We start from the raw sequence: 20,418 nt of genomic DNA, 5'->3' as shown, positions 1-20,418 counted from the left end.
GCGTTTGTCCGCAGACAGCTTCTGGGTCATGTGGCCAGCATGACTAAGCCGCTTCTGGCGAAACCAGAGCAGTGCACGGAAACGCCATTTACCTTCCTGCCAGAGTGGTACCTATTTATCTACTTGAACTTGCCGTGCTTTCGAACTGCTAGGTGGGCAGGAGCTGGGACCGAACAATGGGAGCTCACCCTGTCACGGGGATTTGAACAGCCAACCTTCCGATCGGCAAGGCCTAGGCTCTGTGGTTTAGACCACAGCACCACAAGCGTCCCTTCACAAATAAAAAACCTCCCTGCAAAAAAAAAATCAGAGTGAATGCTTAACAAACAGGTTGTCTGGAAGCAACCACCATCTCCCTAAATTGTTCTGATCACTAGAAGACAGAACTAATGTGGGGTCTGAGAGGTGGAGTCTTTTTGCAGGAAAGGACTGTGGAGAAATCAGTTAGATGCAAATTACCTTGCAATAGAGATGTAAGAGGATCAAAAGTCAAGAGCAAACCAGGAGGAAGTGCCAGCTTAGAATCAATTTGGCCTTCAGAAACATGTGGAAACAGCTGAAAACATCAAACACCCAATGTGCTTTAGTGACCAAGTCACTCTACTCAGAGATTATCTCAGGCTGTGGCAACAAGATTTCAGAAAGGCAGATATAGATACACCTTGAAATCCTGATGCTCCAAATATTTCACCAGGTTCAGTCTCCTAGATATAGATGGTGCTCCTACCAATACAAATGATTTGAGAATTAGGCTGCCTGATGCTGAGGGGAATTTATCTGCACTGGACTACGAGAATTAACCTAATAAAAAAATATCACTTAAAATGCATTTTTAAAATCTGCCTTGCCCCTCCTGTGCTCTCTAGACAACTCATTAAAATAACAGGAAAAAACTGAATAGAAAAGAACACATAAAACACATTAAAAATAGTGCAAATACTATTCAGGCTCAACTGTCTACAACCCTTCTGGAATGCCAGCAAAGGCACACTGAGGGGGTTTAGTTCAGTGTTTCTCAACCAGTGTGCCTCCAGATGTTTTGGGACTACAACTCCCATCATTCCTGACCACTGGTCTTGCTAGCTAGGGATGATGGGAGTTGTAGTCCCAAAACATCTGGAGGCACACTGGTTGAGAAACACTGGTTTAGTTAGAGGTGCTAAGCCGCAATCCTGGGAGCAGCCACCAAGAAAGCCCTGCTTCTAGCTGACATCATTACTTACCCCTTGCATTGGTTGAGCATGAAGCAGGGCATTTAACAAAGGGTTTGATGTGGGAGGGAGGCACCTATGGGGAAAATGATGGCACTTATGGATACAGCGGCAGATTCTCTTATCAGCTTTTGTTCTCCTAGAAAGCCCTTCATCTGACAAGAATTCATTAGCTTCCCACAACCTTTTTAGTCATCTCTTGAAGTGATATGCTACAGTCATTTTGATGAAGCTATTCATAGGGGTGCAGAAGTGTAGGAAAATAATAGCTACAATTTCTCTAAAGAGGAAAGGTGTTGTTGCAGTGTGGTGGTTAGTGTTGGACTAGGAGCAGAAAGACCAGGCCCACTTCCTCACTTAGGCCAACTGCCATCTCTCAGCCTAATCCTCCACGTAGGATTGTTGTGAGGAGAAAAGGGTGGTGGGAGAACCACATAGGCTGCTGGCCTGTGTCGAGGAAAGCTGGGAGGCAAATAATGGCAGAAATCGTGTGTGAATGGTTCCCTATTCTCATATTCCCCATTTATATATTTACTTTTATTTATTTACTAGGATCTTTATGAGGAAAGATAGACTAGAAAAATCTGTAAGAAGTGATTAATAAACACATTCATGCCCCATTCCCCTGCTGATACACTTGTCAGGCTTTCTTCTCTTTATGAGTCCTGCTTATGTGGTATGTGCAAATTCTCCACGGATGAGCAATGAACACACAGTGACGTGATTAAGAGGAGAATAGCTGCTGTTCATAATACCATCCTGCCTGTTAGAGATTCCTTCCCGCTGTCCTGTTGCCTTGTCACCATGCCTTTCATTCCCCTGTTGGAATCAGATCCCTCAAAATATCTCTGGTGAAAGTCTCGGCTTGCTTCTCAGGCATCACCTGAGCTGGTGGGGAGCTGGTGGCGCAAGCATGCACTCATGCACTCAGCCTAGTCAGTGCCAGGTGTCAGCAGGGTAAAAGTATCCATAAGCAGACCTCCTAGTTGGAGACTGCAAGAGCCTGAAATGTCACACTCTTTGAAAAACCCATTTGGAAAGGGAGCATTGATACATATACAAAGGTAGCAGAAAGGAACTAGGTCTGGATCTACAGCAGCCACTGGCTTTGCCTTCCTCCTGCAGCTTTCCTCTTCAGCTCAAATCAGCCTTCTTTTATGGCAAATCTCAACATTATTTAAATGCACTAATTTTAAACTGGATGACAAACGTGCTTTAATATCAATTGTTCTAAAATGCACCATCCTTTTCTGATCTGCACTGATAGGAAAATCACCCACTGCTTCAGCAACAGCAGAATCTCTGTGCCCTAGGAACTGTGTGTACTGAGCATTTCCTGCCGCGTTTAGGGAGCAGTCCTTGCTTGTGAATCCTGGCATATTCTATCAGTGGACCTCAGTCATCAACTGCATGAACACAGCCCCTCTGGAAGTCTTGTATTAAAACACTAGCCTGGCAGGCACTGGCAACCAGGTATTCCATGCAATCAAGTGAATGAAATTCCATGCATGTGAGTAAGGGAGCTGGAGGAGAGGGGATGGATCACCTGCACTGCTAACCTGGCTTCCACTCCTGCATGGCCAGCATAGAAAGGCAAGCTACTAGCCTCTTTGAGGGCTAGTAAAAATAAAACAAAACTGCTAGCTAATAACTTCTGTGGGCTTAATTACAAGGCTAGGCAATCCAATAAAGATCTGTGATTGAATGGCCCGTCGCTTTATATTTTTGTAAAAAAGCAGCCACTCTCCCCATCACATCAGCATTGCAGTGCTTTTGGGTTTAACCTCCCTGCAATGCCATTAACCCAATGAACCCCAGGCCCAAACTATTTGCCCAGTTGGAAAAAATGCCAGTGTACCTATTCATTCCCCTGAGTAAAGAGCAGCTTCAGTGGGCTGGTTTTCATTGGGGAAGTGATGTGGGAGAGTCATTAATTCTCTCCCCAAGACTTGCAGCCCCAGCCCCAGCTGGGATAAGAACATAAGATGGCCCACCTAGTCTAGCATCCTGTTCCACAGCCAACCAGATGTCTGTGGAAAACCAGAGCAAGAGTACTTGCCCCTCCTGTGGTTTCCAGCAACTGGGCAGAGCAGAGCCGTCATGGCTGCTAGCCCATGGTCACCTTATTCTCCACATATCTGTCTAATCCTCTTTTAAAGCCATCCAATGGACCTTCACGGCCTTCCAAGAGAGCAGGTTCTATAGTCCCCAGCAGCTGTTTTTGACAAAAATGTAACAACTGGCTCATGAATCCCCACTTTGGCCCTCAGTTGCCTCCCCTCGCTATGCAATCCCCCCCGCCAGGGGTGGCTAAACTGTGGTCTCCCAGATGCTAATGGACTACAACTTCATTAACTCTGTTCATGGTGGCTGGGGTGATGGGAGTTCAAGTCCGGCAACATCTGGGCAGCCAGAGGTCGGGCACCCTTGGGCTGGACATTCACCAAAGTCCTACCTGAGAACCTTTCAAAAGCACTGTAAAATCTGTTGGTTGGAACAGGCTTTCAGGGTTAACAGCAAGATGATGAACTTAATGATATTTTAATGTGATGTTCTGTTTTGTCTGCTTTTGTTTGTTTCTGTTATCTCCTTGGGAGCCTAAAGGATAGGGTGGGCCCAAGATCTATATAAACAGCCAATAACGATGTTTCTAGGATGTCCAAGAGCAGGGATCAGCAATTTTTTTCAGCAGGGGACCGGTGCACTGTCCCTCAGCCCTTGTGGGGGGCCGGACTATATTTTTTTTGGGGGGGGGAAATGATGCAAAAGCAGCATAAGCCCCGGTGGCTGCTTACCTGTCTTGCGAGCAGCAGGGGCTGGCGGCAGCGGAGGGATGATGAGCGGCACATGAAAGGACTCTGGAGACGGGCTTCTTAAAATGGCTGCTGCTCAAGCGCTGCTGCTGCTGGCACCAACAAAGCCCAACCCCCTTCCTCCTCTAGGCAGGGCAGGGAGAAACCAGGAGGAGGGAGGGAGGAGGCGCTGCCACCACCATGTGAGGGAGAGGGAGAGGGAGAGAGAGGGGAAGAACACCTGCACTGGCAATCCATGCGGCGATTCCTGGACCGTCCGCGGGCCAGATCCAGAAGGCAATTGCGCCTGATCCGGCCCGCGGACCTTAGTTTGCCAACCCATGTCCAAGAGACTCAAGGTGTTGTGCACAAATCAACCTGGTTCTAGTGCTGGGCGCTGATTTTATGAAGGTCAAATCCAGTACACTTGGTTCAGGAGGCTAAGTGAGCAAGTTCTTTGTATATGTTTCTCGTGACAAGTCATGCTAGGTGCAGATGTATCATGGAATCTAATTTAATAGATCTGTAAAAGAGAACCACTTTCTAAAATGGAAATCTTCACATTGTCAGTGACATATAAAAGCTGAATGCCTTTCAGTGCCCTAATCCTAAATGAGGAAAGTCACCCTCATAATTTTAATGGGGTAATTTAAAATTCAATATAACATTTTAGTGTTTTCTATTTAAGAGATGGTTAGAAACCTTGAGAAAGAGAAGAATTAGAAATGTAACAAATAATGTGGAACAATGGGTAACATAGTACTTTAAAGTGTGGTTTTAAAATGTATAAAATATCAATTAATTTATTAATTAAGGAAGTAATAATACATGATCTAGCTGTGTATCATAAGGGCTATGATTCCTGGTTTCTTTGCCTAAGTGTTCATTTTATTTCTCTACGCAGTTCAGACATTTCTCCAAGTCATGTTTTGCATTAACCATCGTTTAGAATTGAAATCATTTTTTGAACTATGGTTTATAGCTGCTTGCTTCTTTTGTCTTTTCAACTGCTTGGCACTCCCATCTCAAGAGGTACAGCATATTCTGGCATCACAGTAAAGGCCACATTTTACACATCACTTGGGAAGACAGGCAAACTAATGCCAGTGTACTGGATGAAGCAAAGATCACCAGTGTTGAAGCAATGATTCTTCAACATCAACTTTGTTGGACTGGTCATGCTGTTTGGATGCCTGATGATCGTCTTCCAAAGCAACTACTCTATTCAGAACTTAAAAATGGAAAGCGTAATGCTGGTGGTCAACAAAAGAGGTTTAAAGATTGTCTCAAGGCAAATCTAAAAAAATGTACCGTATTTTTCGGCGTATAAGATGACTTTTTAACCCAGGAAAATCTTCTCAAAAGTCGGGGGTCATCTTATACGCCGGGTATAACTGGACTGGAGAATCTGCGGTCGCCGCATACGGTGGGGGGAGCTAAAAAATGGCTGCGGCCGCATCCCCGTGGTATGTGGTGACCGTATGAAAACAGCAAGGTTGGCGCTGTACAAGTATAGTACATCCACTCACCAGGAGCGGTGCTGTGCCTACGGAGGCCCTTTATCCAGCCATGAGCCGCCCGGTCACCCAGCTGCCTGCTTGGCAAGTCCCCGTGCTGCACCACGCTGCACCAGCGCAGCACGGCGCGGGGACTCGCCGAGTGGTGCCAAAAATGGCATCTGCGCATGCCCAGAAGCAATTTCCGGCTTTTGGGCATGCCCAGAAGCTGGAAATGGCATCAGCGCATGTCCAGAAGCAATTTCTGTTGCCGCACTGCCCATGCCCAGAAGCTGGAAATCGCTTCTGCGCATGTCCGAGAAGAAGCGATTTCTGGCGCCCCAGATTTCTGGCACCGGGAATTGCTTCTGCGTAGTCTTATATGGCGAGTATATTTCAACTTCTATATTTTAACTGGAAAAGTGGGGGGTCGTCTTATACACCCAGTCATCTTGCACTGCATTAGAAAAGCACTCCACATGCACCAAGGTAAAGAAGGAATACCCCTGCGTCTATCTGGAAAAACAGCAAGAGGTGGCAAAAGTGCCAATTTAAATAAAAATGGTATAGCACATAAGAAAGGATGTAGATAAAATACAGAAAGATAAAGAGCTGTGCATTCAAGTGCAGTTCCTGCCATCTAGAAATTAATGTATTGAGAAAGGAATTTCAAGTGCATCTAGTGCCAGAGGTCAGAGCAAAAGGAAGGCCAGGGTCAGTGCAAGGGGCAGAGTGGGGTTGAAGACATGGCAAAAGGTAATTTATTAAGAGAAGAGGGAAATCTCCTTGAAAAATTAAATGTATCCTTTAACGCATCTTCCAGAGAAGGTGGAAGACAGATGACAAAGACAAAAGAAAGACAAATATTTGGGTGGGGTTGGGAGCACTCCCCCAGAATCCTATTCAGAGAGGAAACAGACAAAAGATGATGTGCAGGATGCTCTCCACACCATCCAACTCATGCACCAGACAACTGATTTCCCTTCCCTTTTAGTCTCATGCCGAATATGCCATGTCTTTAGGGGCTGCCTACCTCCCTGGGCATATTTGGAATTTTGAGAAAAGGTCTGTGTAAAATTTGGATCCAGCAGAATTAGAATGGATCCTCCTGAATCTGCATAATTTCACGTGGGCTCACAAAAAAATTACCATCAAATTAAAGCTTTAATTAATCAGCACAATAAAAATCAGCACCGGAAGATTACTGGCACAGATCCTCGTGGATCTTCATGTTTCTGGAATGATCTCCTTTGAGATGCCCCTGGAACCAACATTATTAACTTTAGTCAGTGGCCAAGTATGCACATCCTTACTCAGGCCGTTGAAGATGGATGACGTTTTTAACATGTATTTTGCTAACATGTATTTTGTTTATATTGTGTTTTTAATGTTGGGTTTTAATAGATGATGTCTTATTTTGTTATGTATCTTTGGGATCTAGGGCCATATAGGGAATCATAGAATAGAATCACAGAATCATAGAGTTGGAAGACACCACAAGGGCCATCCAGTCCAACCCCCTGCCAAGCAGGAAACACCATCAAAGCATTCCTGACAGATGGCCGTCAAGGAAGGAAGGATATACATCTGATGAACCAATAGATGGCTTCAGCATTTATTTATTTACTCTATCAGCCATTGCACTCAAGATGGTTCACCCTTAACATGATACGAAAGAGAAAAGAGGAAGGGAAGGAACAGGACAACCAACCTGCTCAGGCACCATGGCCACTGCAGGAGGTGGTTCTGGGAGGGGAGGGGTCAAAGGACTCCTAGTCACAGCTCAGCCAAGAGAGGGGGCCCTGCTGCCGTCCCCTTTCCCTTGGATGCAGCATGGTGGGGAAACTGTGGGTAGAGACTAATCCGGAAGAGGAGGAGCCAAATGGCAGTTCACTCCAGCCAGGTTGATGGAGAGGACTTGATCTTTCATTTTCCCCTATGAAGAGGTTAAAGACATCCAGTCGTTTTCTTACCTAATGAGATCTTGAATCCTGCTGTTAAAGGCTTCCGCTTGTGTGGCCTTGTTCTTTGGTTCTTGAATGAATTTTGGCACACAGATCTGTTTGTTCCCATACGGTATACTGGAGATCAGGCACCCGAACACCACAGCTATGATTCTTAGAACTCCAGTGGTTACACCTTCAAACACTTGCTTGTTGGCAGTTCTTCCTAAGGTAGCATTATGGTCATCTGGAATGTAAACCTGCACAGATATATCAAAGCAAAATAAATTATTAAAAAAAGAAAACACCACCACTCCATTTTCCAAATTATTTGTTTCAATTCTTTCAACAGTTCCGCCCAGGACTTCATCCTGGTCGCCTGCCTCTGGATGCACTCCAGTTGGGGAGGTGAGTCGCCCCAGAGTCTTTTAAGGAGTGCATTAGTAATAATAAGGATGAAGATAAACAGAAGGAGATGTGTCTTAAGTGGCAGACTTTCAACACTGTCCAGAGCTGGGTATCATTCTAGGAAGAAAAAGGTTGACTCCAGGGAACTTTGGAATGAATACCAAAACAAATAAGGCTGCTTTCTAAACTCAGAAATTAATGATAACTCCAAATTGATTTCACTTTTAAAAAAAATGGTATTTACACTTTATTGTACCATAGTGGAATCATAAAGTGCAGTTGCCCCATAGTTGAGTGCTGTATCTCTCTCCGTGGGAATATGGTAACACTTGGCAATGAAGAACATGCACATTTTTTTATTATTCATCAGCTCTGTGCCTTGAGTTGCTACTTAAAATCCGTTGTAATAGTCTGTTCCTGGTAACGAGCCAAGCTAGGAAGTGAGAAGTCTTCAGCTACTTATTCAAGTTCAGTTGAAGAAAGAATACTGTGTTGCATCAGTAATTTACACAGCCTGGAGTAATTCACGCCTGGTGATTTTGATCCTCTACCTAGGTAGATGGAATGTATTTAAAACATGTGTACCTATTTAATTAGCAAGTAAGATGCTACAATTTGAAGGTCATTAGCACAGCAAGCATTCTCTGTACAGTGGTACCTTGGTTCTCAAATGCCTTGGTACTCAAACGCCCTGGTTCTCAAACGCCGGAAACCTGGAAGTAAGTGTTTTGGTTTGCATTTTCCGGAACGTTTTTCGGAAGCTGAACGCCTGATGCAGCTGTCGGCTATTGTTTCCGGGGCGCCTGCACCAATCAGAAGCTGCGTCTTGGTTTTCAAACATTTCGGAAGCAAACCAACTTCCGGAACGGATTAAGTTTGGTGCTTTTGTTTTGGCTATTTATTATGCGTTTTTGTTTTTGATTTATTGATTGTGTGGCTGTGGAAATGGATAAAAGCCCCCCATCCAAACAAGGCCATCATTAGTGTAGGTAAGAAAATTTTTAATTTTTATCATCTACAATACTGTCTTATTTATAGTATACATTGAGAGTATCTGGGTCAAAATTAAGGGAGAGAAAAACAACAGTGATCTCATTGTGGGAGTTTACTATAGATCCCCAAGTCAAACTGATGACACAGATGATGCCTTCCTGGAACAGATGGCCAAGCATTCCAAAGGAAGTGAGATAGTAGTAATGGGGGATTTCAACTATCCTGATATTTGTTGGATGTCAAACTCAGCCAAGAGCATAAGGTCGAACAGATTCCTCACTGGCCTTGCAGACAACTTCATTGTCCAGAAAGTGGGAGAAGCAACAAGAGGATCAGCCATTTTAGATCTGGTCCTAACCAATAGTGATGACTTGGTTAGTGGGGTAGAAGTGGCAGGATCATTAGGTGGGAGTGACCATGCTCTTCTGGAGTTTATTATCCAGCGGAAAGGAGCAACCAAGCATACTAAGGTCCAAATTCTAGACTTTAAGAAAGCCAACTTCAGAAAACTTAGGGAAACGCTGGGTGAAATCCCATGGACAGTAATACTAAAAGGGAAGGGAGTTCATGATGGTTGGGAGTTTGTTAAAAGGGAGATATTAAAAGCACAACTTCAGGCAATACCAATGAGACGGAAACATGGAAGGTGCCTAAAGAAGCCAGGGTGGCTATCTAAAGAACTTTTGACTGAGTTAAGATTTAAAAGGGATATGTACAAAAAATGGAAAAGGGGGGAAATCTCCAGAGAGGAATTCAAACATATAGCCAGCACGTGTAGAGACAAAGTCAGAAAAGCTAAAGCACAGAATGAACTCAGGCTCGCCAGAGAGGTTAAAAGCAACAAAAAGGGCTTTTATGGGTATGTCCGTAGCAAAAGGAAAAACAAGGAAACAGTGGGGTCACTCAGAGGAGAAGATGGTGAAATGCAAACAGGGGACAGAGAAAGGGCAGAACTCCTCAATGCCTTCTTTGCCTCAGTCTTCTCCAAGAAAGAAAACAACGCCCGACCTGAAGAATATGGAGCAGATGATTCAGCAGGGGAAACACAGCCCAGAATAAGTAAGGAGGTAGTACAAGAATACTTGGCTAGTTTAGATGTATTCAAGTCTCCAGGGCCAGATGAACTACATCCAAGAGTATTAAAAGAACTGGCAGAGGTGATTTCAGAACCACTGGCAATAATCTTTGAAAATTCCTGGAGAACAGGCGAAGTTCCAGCAGACTGGAGGAGGGCAAATGTTGTCCCTATTTTCAAAAAGGGGAAAAGAGAGGACCCAAACAATTACCGCCCAGTCAGCCTGACATCAATACCAGGAAAGATACTAGAGCAGATCATTAAGCAAACAGTCTGTGAGCACCTAGAAAGAAACTCTGTGATCACTAAAAGTCAGCATGGGTTCCTGAAAAATAAGTCATGTCAGACTAATCTGATCTCATTTTTTGATAGAATTACAAGCCTGGTAGATGAAGGGAACGCTGTGGATGTAGCCTATCTTGATTTCAGCAAGGCCTTTGACAAGGTGCCCCATGATATTCTTGTAAAGAAGCTGGTAAAATGTGGGCTAGACAATGCTACCATTCAATGGATTTGTAACTGGCTTACTGACCGAACCCAAAGGGTGCTCATCAATGGCTCCTCCTCATCCTGGAGAGTAGTGACTAGTGGGGTGCCACAGGGTTCTGTCTTGGGCCCAGTCTTGTTCAACATCTTTATCAATGACTTGGATGATGGGCTTGAGGGCATCCTGAGCAAGTTTGCAGATGACACCAAATTGGGAGGGGTGGCTAACACCCCAGAGGACAGGATCACACTTCAGAATGACCTTAACAGATTAGACAACTGGGCCAAAGCAAACAAGATGAATTTTAACAAGGAGAAATGTAAAGTACTACACTTGGGCAAAAAAAATGAAAGGCACAAATACAGGATGGGAGACACCTGGCTTGAGAGCAGTACATGTGAAAAGGATCTAGGAGTCTTGGTAGACCACAAACTTGACATGAGTCAGCAGTGTGATGCAGCAGCTAAAAAAGCCAATGCAATTCTGGGCTGCATCAATAGGAGTATAGCATCTAGATCAAGGGAAGTAATAGTACCACTGTATTCTGCTCTGGTCAGACCTCACCTGGAATTCTCTGTCCAGTTCTGGGCACCACAGTTCAAGAAGGATACTGATAAGCTGGAACGTGTCCAGAAGAGGGCAACCAAAATAGTCAAAGGCCTGGAAACGATGCCTTATGAGGAACGGCTTAGGGAGCTGGGTATGTTTAGCCTGGAGAAGAGAAGGTTAAGGGGTGATATGATAACCATGTTCAAATATATAAAAGGATGTCATATAGAGGAGGGAGAAAGGTTGTTTTCTGCTGCTCCAGAGAAGCGGACACGGAGCAATGGATTCAAACTACAAGAAAGAAAATTCCACCTAAACATTAGGAAGAACTTCCTGACAGTAAGAGCTGTTTGGCAGTGGAATTTGCTGCCAAGGAGTGTGGTGGAGTCTCCTTCTTTGGAGGTCTTTAAGCAGAGGCTTGACAGCCATCTGTCAGGAATGCTTTGATGGTGTTTCCTGCTTGGCAGGGGGTTGGACTGGATGGCCCTTGTGGTCTCTTCCAACTCTATGATTCTATGATTCTATGAAAGTGGGCCATCATCTTGTTTGTCTGTTACATTTTCAGGACCATGGACCTGCCCTTTTCTTTCCTCTACCTCCTCTACCCCTACGCATGATGTGCAATAAACCTAACACATATTCTGTAAAGAAAGCAGAAGCCAGACATGGGAAAGAAAAGAGATATACTGGCAAACTGAACTGATGGCTCTTCCCATTTGTTTTCAGCATGCTCTTATTGACTGACTCACAGGACTAGGAGCTTTGCTCCATTCTAATGCACAGTCCTAAAGACACCCAAGAAAGTCCAGCAGGTAAATGCTAAAAAGGTGGGAGGCCTAATCCTCTTTGATGGGCTTAGTGCTTCCAGTGTAAACTTTGCAGACCATTTTGAATCTGTCTTGGCTGGTTCAATCCACAGCTGAGAATCACGGACAGCAGCAACCATCAAGGCAGGATGACTCTGGGCCACAATTGTGCTCTTTGCACAATTCTTCTCAGCAGTGGCAGGAACAGTTTTGCCTATAATACTTTATTGTGTTTCTCTCATAGGTTTGACATTTTTTTCTTGCTAAATTTTGAAGTCGTAATACAGTACCTGCTTAATAATAATAATAATAATAATAATAATAATAATAATGAGAAACTGCAGCAGAACAGAAGAGATAACCTGTTCTCTTGGTTTTTGTGTGCCCCTGAGCATAACCAGTTTGCTTGAGCAGGTGTTGAGGAGCAACAGTTTTGCAGTGCTTGAATGGAGTCTGCAGTAAAGACAGCCTCACAACTGCTATTGTAGGCTAGAAGGAGCAGCTTTGGGGAGGGCAGCTGTTTGCGCTTGGGGAACCAATCCTGTTTTAAAGGCCAGTATTCTTTAAAATGCTACTGGCTCCCACAGTTGTAAACAGAAAGTAGCACTAAAACACAGCAGCACACCAATACACTTCACCACTGTCCCACTAGACGCTGTTCTTTGAATGTCATCCTACCCGGGAAGTGGACAGTGCAAAACAATCTCAAGTGAAACCAAGGGAATATGAAGTTGAGATACACATTCTTTTGGAATTAGTCAACACTTTTGGAATGAGTCAACACTTTTTGAGGAAGCACTTTGCAAAACAAAAACAAAAAATGACCATTTTAATTTTTCTGTTTGAATTGTTGATGTCCCTGTTGCTGTTTTTTGATCAAGATGCAGCTTTAATGTTCATAGTTTTCCCTGTGAATCTGCAGTCCTACTGCAAAGCAAGGACAGGGAATTTTGTTCAGTCTGCATTTTTATTCAACCTGACCCAGTTCACACCTCCTGAACTAATATGTGAATCAGAATGTAATTATCCTTATGATAATGTATTTCCTTCTTTATTTATTAACTAGCTGTTCCCGGCCACGCGTTGCTGTGGCTCATCTGTTAAATGGAAACGAAGCAGAGAGTGCCCCTGTCCCCCCCACCTTCAGACTCCCCCACCCATGCATGTCCCCCACCCCACCCACCCCCGTGGTGAAATCCTGGCCTGCCCGTTTCCAAGGTCACAGCCCACCCCCACTCAGCGTCCCCATTCCTCTCACCCCAGCCGCATGACATCACGACACCCCTCTCTCTGGTTCTCCCGCTACGTGGCGTCATCTTCCTCCCGTGTGATGGCACCCGTCTCACCAACTCCTCTCTCTCCCACCCTCACACCCCATGTGCTTCTTGGGGTGGGCATGCTGCCCTGGCTGGGCTATGCTGAGCAATGCCATGTTATTCTGATGTCAAAGACAGCCTGCAGTCAATGGCTGCAGCTGAGACATCCTCAGCTGTGCTGCTTTGACATCCAGCAGATAATAATAATAATAATAATAATAATAATAATAATAATAATAATAAATTTTTATTTATACCACGCCCTCCCCAGCCAAAGCTGGGCTCATTGTGGCTAACACCAAATATAAAACAACTGATTAAAATACAACTCAACAACAAGACTACATACATCAAAATTAAATTAAAAATTTAAAATGTTCTAACTTGTCACAGGTGAGACATCTATGTAATCTAGGTATATAAAAACACTCGTGTACAGTGTGCCAACGTTGTGTCCGAGTTTCAAAGCGATCGGTCAAGCGCTTTCAGAGCTTTTCGATTAGGCCCACAGTCATCTTTACATTTTTTATTTATATAGATAAAATTTCTTTTAAAGAAAAAATATCTGAATCCTCTGATACAGTTCTTGGCCCAGAAAGCAAACTAAAATGTTCACAAACACCCTGACACAGTCATCCAAAGTATCAAAATGGTACCCACCGACTCTCTTTACATCTTAAAGCAATAAAGGGGGGGGAATGAGAGCAGTCCTAAGATGAAGCATCTGACCTTACTTTTATTATTAGCTTAAATCTAAGCATATTATTACTGAATAATATAGAGAATGTATAAGCTGCCTTTTGAGCATAAGCTCTCAGGGAAGGATACAGTTTAAAGAACAGAACAATACAATAAAGTTCTATAGTCAGAATGAAAACACACAAAAACCGGAGTGTTCATTTATTAAACCATCAAACACTCAGTGTGCTAGAATGCCCAGGGGCACAAAAATAACTCTTCACCTGACATTTAAAAGGCAGTAGAGTGGGAACCAGGTCTACAGAGGACATCTTAAATATGAGGTGCCATCACTGAGTAGGCTCTCTAATCTAAGATGATGGTGGGACTTGGAGGAAGAGACTCCAATTAGTTTGTAGTTAAATAAACAAAATTAAGGAAATTTTTCTTGGAGTGGGAGACTCAGGCCCAAGTCAACAGTTCCCACTTACCTTTTAGCTTTTGCTGGCAAAACCTCTACAATTGACAAAATGCATGCCAGAAGAACTACCCCACCCCCCTGGCAACACACAATCTCCCAATTTACTGCCTACTGTACAGAAATCCCTTCTCTATTCTCTCCCAAGTCACAGCTTTCCGCTTCAAACAGCAAGTGGAGAATTTACAACATCTAAAACTTTAAAAGATGAAACAAATATGGGACAAGTAGGCAACCTATACAGTGGTGCCTCGCTAGACGAATTTAATTCGTTCCAGGACACAATTCGTCCTACGAAAAATTTGTCTAGCGAGTCCCGATTTCCCATAGGAATGCATTGAAACTTAATCAATGCGTTCCTATGGGCTCCAGGGTACTGGCGGCGGCATGGGACGGGGCTTCGGAGAAGGTCTCCGCAGCCCTGTTCGATGCCGGCTGTGTACGAGGCGGCGGCGGGGAGAAGCGCTTCTCCCCGCTGCTGCCTCGCCTGCCTTCCCCAGCATGGGACGCGGCTTCAGAGACCTCTGAAGATGCGTTCCATGCCGGCTGTGTGCGGCGAGGAGAAGCGCTTCTCCCCCCTGCCGCCTCGCCTGCCTTCCCCGGCATGGGACGCGGCTTCGGAGTCTCCATGGAAAGAGCAAAAATGTTGTTGGTTTTAATTTTTTCCAAACATTCCCCAGGTTGACCTTAAGGACCTCTTGGCTGATGCGACAGGATAATATTTTGTGACTGCCCTTCCTCTCCAAAGCAGAATCTGTCTCTCCGTGGGTGCCCTCGGGGGACATGCACCAAGGGGTATTGTACACCTTGTCCTGCTATCTCTGATCATGGCATTCCTGGTGTGTCTGAACCCCGTTCTCAACATTGCTGATGTTGCTGCTGTGGTTTCTGCAGACTTTAAAACACCTCTGGGCTTGCCTGAACAGAAGTGCTTTGGGAAAGAGGCACTCCTGGAAAGTATTTGCAGTAAATACTACTGACGTTCTCTCTCTTGTCCCTTAGAAAACCAAGCAATTAAGCTATGGAGCGACTGGCACTGCTTCCTAAGGTGGGTGGTCTGCGAGGTCAGGGTGGAGGCCAATTGCAGGGCGGTGGAAGGGAAGATAAAGCTGACTGGTGTTACCTGGCTGGGGACTAAACAAAGCTTTTAGCTCCTGACAGCTCCAGTCCTTCAGCCTCCAGACAGACAACAAGAAGAAATAACCCAGAGGAGGACAAAAGCCTAGTAAGCTTCAATATTAAAGCAAGTCCCTCTGTTGCAGAGTCAAACATGCAAGTGCCATTACTTGGCTGATAAAAGCTCCTTTCTTTAAAGGTGTACATTTTGCTTCATAATTTATTCAAATCTGAAATATGACATAAGAATCTCCATTCAAGTAATTTAAGCTACAAAACGCAGTAGCAATAACAGAATACACCTTCCTTTAGCTATAAGGCCACTCAAAAAAGCAAAAGAAAAAGTGAAAATAAAAAAAATCAGATGCTCCTTAAGAGTTTACAAATAGAAACAAGAAACAACTAGCAATCAACTCATTTTATTTACTATTGTTAATATTTTATTCATATCTGACACTTTGAAAATAAGGATCCCCAAGATGGCTCTCAAATTTGAAATTCAAATTATACTATCCCAGACTGTGACTCTTTGTGGTATCATGGCTAAGAATGTCACATTAGGACTGGGAAGGTCCACTGACCTTGGGCTTGTCACTTTCAGGCTGACCTCCTTCGTAGGGTGTTGTGAGAATAAAATGAAAGGAGGAGACAAAGAGGAGTGAAAACGGTGGATTCTGTCCTGAGTGTCTTTGAGGAATGGGAGGCTACATTGGCACCCTGGGCTCCTTCGGGAGGAAGGGCCGGATATAAAGCGAATCAAATCCATCAATAAATAATGGAATGCATTATTTCATAGTGACTAAAAAAGAAGGAAAGTCCAATCTTGCAGGAACTGTTCTAAATAATTAAGATTCCTAGATTAATGCAATCCAAGATAAAATGTATGCTAGTCATGCATGGTTTTGTCCATAATTTGGATACAGTTCAGGAATAGGTCCTGTACATAAGAGGCAGCAGAAGCAAGAATGTGGTGGGAACATTTAACCCACGGTGGGCAGTGACACTTCTGAAAGGAAAGCAACTAACTGAATGAACTAAAGCACCTAAGACCAGGTTCAAGGTAAGCTCAGATTGCTTGGTAACTTGCTCAGCTTGTTATTTCCAAAGACATTTGGAAATGCTCATTAGATCTATCTGAGAGCACTTGATTAATAAATTAATCCGACCTGCCCCATAGAAGCAATTTTTTAAAACACAAAAGCATTTGTATTGAAATACATCACCACCACCTCTCCACAACTTAAGACACTGCTAAAAATATTCAGTTTTTAGGTTTCATCATGCAATGCACATGTGTCTTTCTAGGGAAAATGTCAAAAAGTAACTATACATTTTATAGGATGCAGCTTCTTCCTATAGCAGGTCTTCTATAGGAAGTTGCATTTTATAGGATGCAACTTCTTCCTATAGCAAGTTTACTGCTCAAACAGAACAAGTGAGCCTCTCTTACAATAATATTTGATTCTTTCACTAGAGAAAAAAACGCAGCTTGACACCACACTCCCCCAATGTTGGTTTTCTATGCAATAATCTGTACAGTATTACAAAAATGTGGGACACTCAGTGGCTCAATTCATGCAAACAATAGAACTTTCACTGATTTGTTTCACTAAACTTTCCCTTCAGTAACCATGCATAAGTTCACAAAAACCCTACAGGCATTCATTCCGGTGGATGCTTTTTATTTCAGTGGATAAAGGTGCAATCCAATATACATTTACTGGGGCATAAGACCTACTGAACACAGAAGGGCTTGCTTCTGAGTAAATGTGCTTGGGACTGCATTGCATGTCTCTGATATAGCAATTGTCAGCATTAAAGTGGTTAGACGAAAAGAGGACTGTTGAGTCAAGGATAACCACGAGCCAGCAGATAACTGGATGCTGCTCCAAGTGTCAGAAGTCTATTGTCTACTTTTGGAGATGGTCCACAGGATCTGCTGCTCTGATGTAAGCAAAACTGTGGAAGCTCCCTGGTCTAGGCCCATCGGGGGAAAGGGTTATAGCCAATGAGGCTGATTCTTGATGAAGGAACTGGCGTGAGTTCGTTTTTGAGTGGAAGACTTTTGCCTCTTCATCTAAACAAAGGGTCTGAATGCCTATATCAGGAAAGGACAGACTTCAGGCTTATGGGAACTATGTGCCTTTTCCTGGGACCCCAGATCCACCAACCCAAGCCAGATGAAAAAGAGAAACAATTATAATGAATGAAATCTGAGCCCAGGAATAGGCCTTTGACATCAAACCATATTAACTGCTGGTGGATTTCTTTTATACTTTAATCGCTCAAACTGGTATCTTGTGCATTCAGCAGAGGATGTACAACCATACTGTGGCTTCCTACGTACAACCTCAAACTGTACACCTCAGTTCTTCCAGGAAAGAGCTGGAGGAAGGCAAATGTGCATGTGATGAATGAAAATAATAATTTACAAGTTGCATTCAGGTTCCTTTTGTTGACAATGAGGGCTTCCTCTTAAGTGTTTGTCAACTGTCCTATGGTGTGTTGGTTCTAACTGTGCAATGTAAATTATTCACGGCACATACATAACTTTTCAATTAACAAACTGCTTGGCTCATGAAAACATATACACACCATTTATAAGTAGCAGTCCTAGACTAAATATCTCATGATGAGGAGGTTACTATGAATTAAAAATGAGTTTCTAATAAAATATTTAATGACATCTGAAATTAAGTGAAAGTTAAAAGTTTCCCCATTAAAATGTATCTGTCTTTCTCTTCCATCCCTCTTTAATTTGCAAAACCTGTTAAGATGCAGAATAAGTGATGCATTTTCATGTGTTAAAAACAGAATGCAGAATAGCCCATGAGAATTCCAAGACTTGAACTATGTGAGAGGGCAACAAACCTAAGTCTACTCCCAAACATGTAGGAAGTGGACGTTAGTTTTCTTTCAGGTAAATGCGCCCCTGCCCCTAAACTTTTGTCTCCTTACAGAGTGTCTCCTTTTGCCACTTATTCCCTAGCTGGACCAAGTGGAAGCAGTTAGAGGGAAGTTATGCAGAAGGAAGCAGTGAATGTGAGATGGCTTCAACCCCTGACCACGGTGGTGGCCCCTGTCAGTGGAATGCTCTCCCCAGGGAAACAGGCCTAGTGCCATCCTTGTCAGCCTTAGGCACCAGGCTAGGACTTTTATTGTATACCCTGGCTAATTTACGTTGTCTCCTATGGTGGTGCTCATCTGTTGTGGGGTGGGTACGAATTATTCCTATTAATATGTTGTTGGGTAAGCATTTTACACATCTTGTATTGTTCATTGATATAAACTGCTTTATATGCTGTTGTTTACCTTGCCAAGTTGCTTTGAGAACTTTTACTGTATAAACCAACTAATAAATGTAATTACAGTGTTGTTGTTGTTGTTGTTAATAAGGCCTTTCACTCAAATGTCTTTTCCCCCTAAAATGTTGTCTCCTACTTTACAGATGATGGGATTGTGGTTTGAGCCCCTCCTTCCCTTTGCTGCCCTCCTCAAACTTGCAAGCTCCTGATCCTGCTTCTTTTTACATGTCAGAGGAAGATACAAATGTCTGCATATCATAGTGGTAAAATCAAGTAAACACAACATCCATGATGTAAGTGGTCCAGTTATATCAGGTATTTCTAGTCACCACTATGGCACAAACACAGTTAATTAAAGTTAAAGCATTACATACCATTAACTGGTGCATCAACAGGTCAATTAAAAATGTAATCTTGTTGCTGAACAAAACATAGGTGCAGTTTTCCACACAGTTACTGCAGGCGAGGTGATAGGCGTTTATTGTACTGCAGAGTGACCTAAGAGATAAAGTGAAATTTTAATCATCTTAAGGGAAAATTGCCAATCAAGGTGATATAAATCAATAGTTCTGTGGGACATCTTTTGAGCTTGACTTTTATGCCAACAGCAGACTACAGCCAAAGGACAAAGCAAATTCTGAATGTGGAACACAACAGGAAGAAAGAAAGAACCCATAAAATAAAATAAAAATGGTTCTTTCTATGAAAAGTTAACACTGAGAGGACATTATTATTTGGGCAGTATACACATTATGCAAATAAATAAATAAATATTCTGCCTGTTCATGGCAGTCTCAGCAGCTGCCTCATGGCCAAAATTTAAGCATAAAACTAAAACTCTGAAAGCTAAGATTCGTTAAAAGTGCAGCCTCTTTGTACAGGGCATAACAAGGGTGAAACACATGTGGCTCCATATGTATACAAAAGCCCTTAAAGTGATACATTTTTTACAAATCCTTAATAAAAGAACATTTGCAAATGATCATAGCAGACATTTCTAGCATTTTGCAATTGCCATGTAACCATCTTTTACAATAAATGTAGCATTAGGGAAGAGTCAATCAATGGTCAATTTTGTTGAAAAATCATCAGCGACAAGGGTACATGAGCACCATAGTGCTCAGTTGGGACCACTTCAAAAAGGCATCACCTGAGAAGTGGTGCAATGTGACAAAAGAGGCAACAGGGAAACAAAAGCCAACAAAAAAACAGAACCTCGCCAATGCACCTGAATGACATTTGAGAATACAAAAGGTCATAACCAATCACCTTACAGACAACTGGGACTGATTCTATAGTTTAGGGAGCCATTTACACCTCTTAAGAGTGTGGAAAGAACACAAAGGCAGCTATTTTGTACTAAGCTGCGTACAGTTATAAATGACTACACTAGATGTCAGACAGCAGTCAAGCAGAATAAACTGCTATATTATTGTCAACCATTTAGGCCTTCTGAAAACTTTTTTTCTTTTTTGTGGCAACATACGCTTTCTGCCACTTTGGGCACAGCTAATGCAGTAATTTGCAAAGGTCGCAGCAGTTCCTTCAGTTAAAAGGCAAACGTGATGTAGATGAAGGCAGAGGTTGGCAAATTGACTTTGGGGAGTGTGTGCCCCCGACTTTTGTGGCTCTGACCCCACCTGCCTCCTCCAAGTTGTTGACAAAGCTGGGCAGGAAGAGGAGAGACCAAGAAGAGGAGAGATCTTATTGTCACCCTCCAATTTTATCTTTTCTCTCCTGTAAACAGGAACCCAAATCTTTCTAT

At 43.2% G+C, this 20,418-nt stretch overlaps 1 protein-coding gene across 8 annotated transcripts in view; it reads right to left on the bottom strand.

The window, feature by feature from the left end:
• The window catches only part of SCAPER (S-phase cyclin A associated protein in the ER), a 190,130-nt gene that overhangs the window by 40,559 nt on the left and 129,153 nt on the right, over positions 1-20,418 (bottom strand). For all 8 annotated transcript variants that reach the window (XM_035112173.3, XM_088660809.1, XM_088660808.1 and 5 more), the window contains 2 exons: positions 19,028-19,151; positions 7,473-7,702 (listed from right to left, as the gene is read on the bottom strand). In XM_035112173.3, coding sequence (XP_034968064.2) covers positions 7,473-7,702; positions 19,028-19,151 — 354 coding nt within the window. The remainder of the gene's footprint in view (positions 1-7,472; positions 7,703-19,027; positions 19,152-20,418) is intronic.

The sequence above is a fragment of the Zootoca vivipara genome, chromosome Z1, assembly GCF_965207765.1.
Source record: "Zootoca vivipara chromosome Z1, rZooViv2.hap1.1, whole genome shotgun sequence".
Taxonomy (NCBI): Eukaryota; Metazoa; Chordata; class Lepidosauria; order Squamata; family Lacertidae; genus Zootoca; species Zootoca vivipara.
Note: the sequence above shows the minus strand (reverse complement) of the source record. Positions and strands in the feature narration are given on the sequence as shown.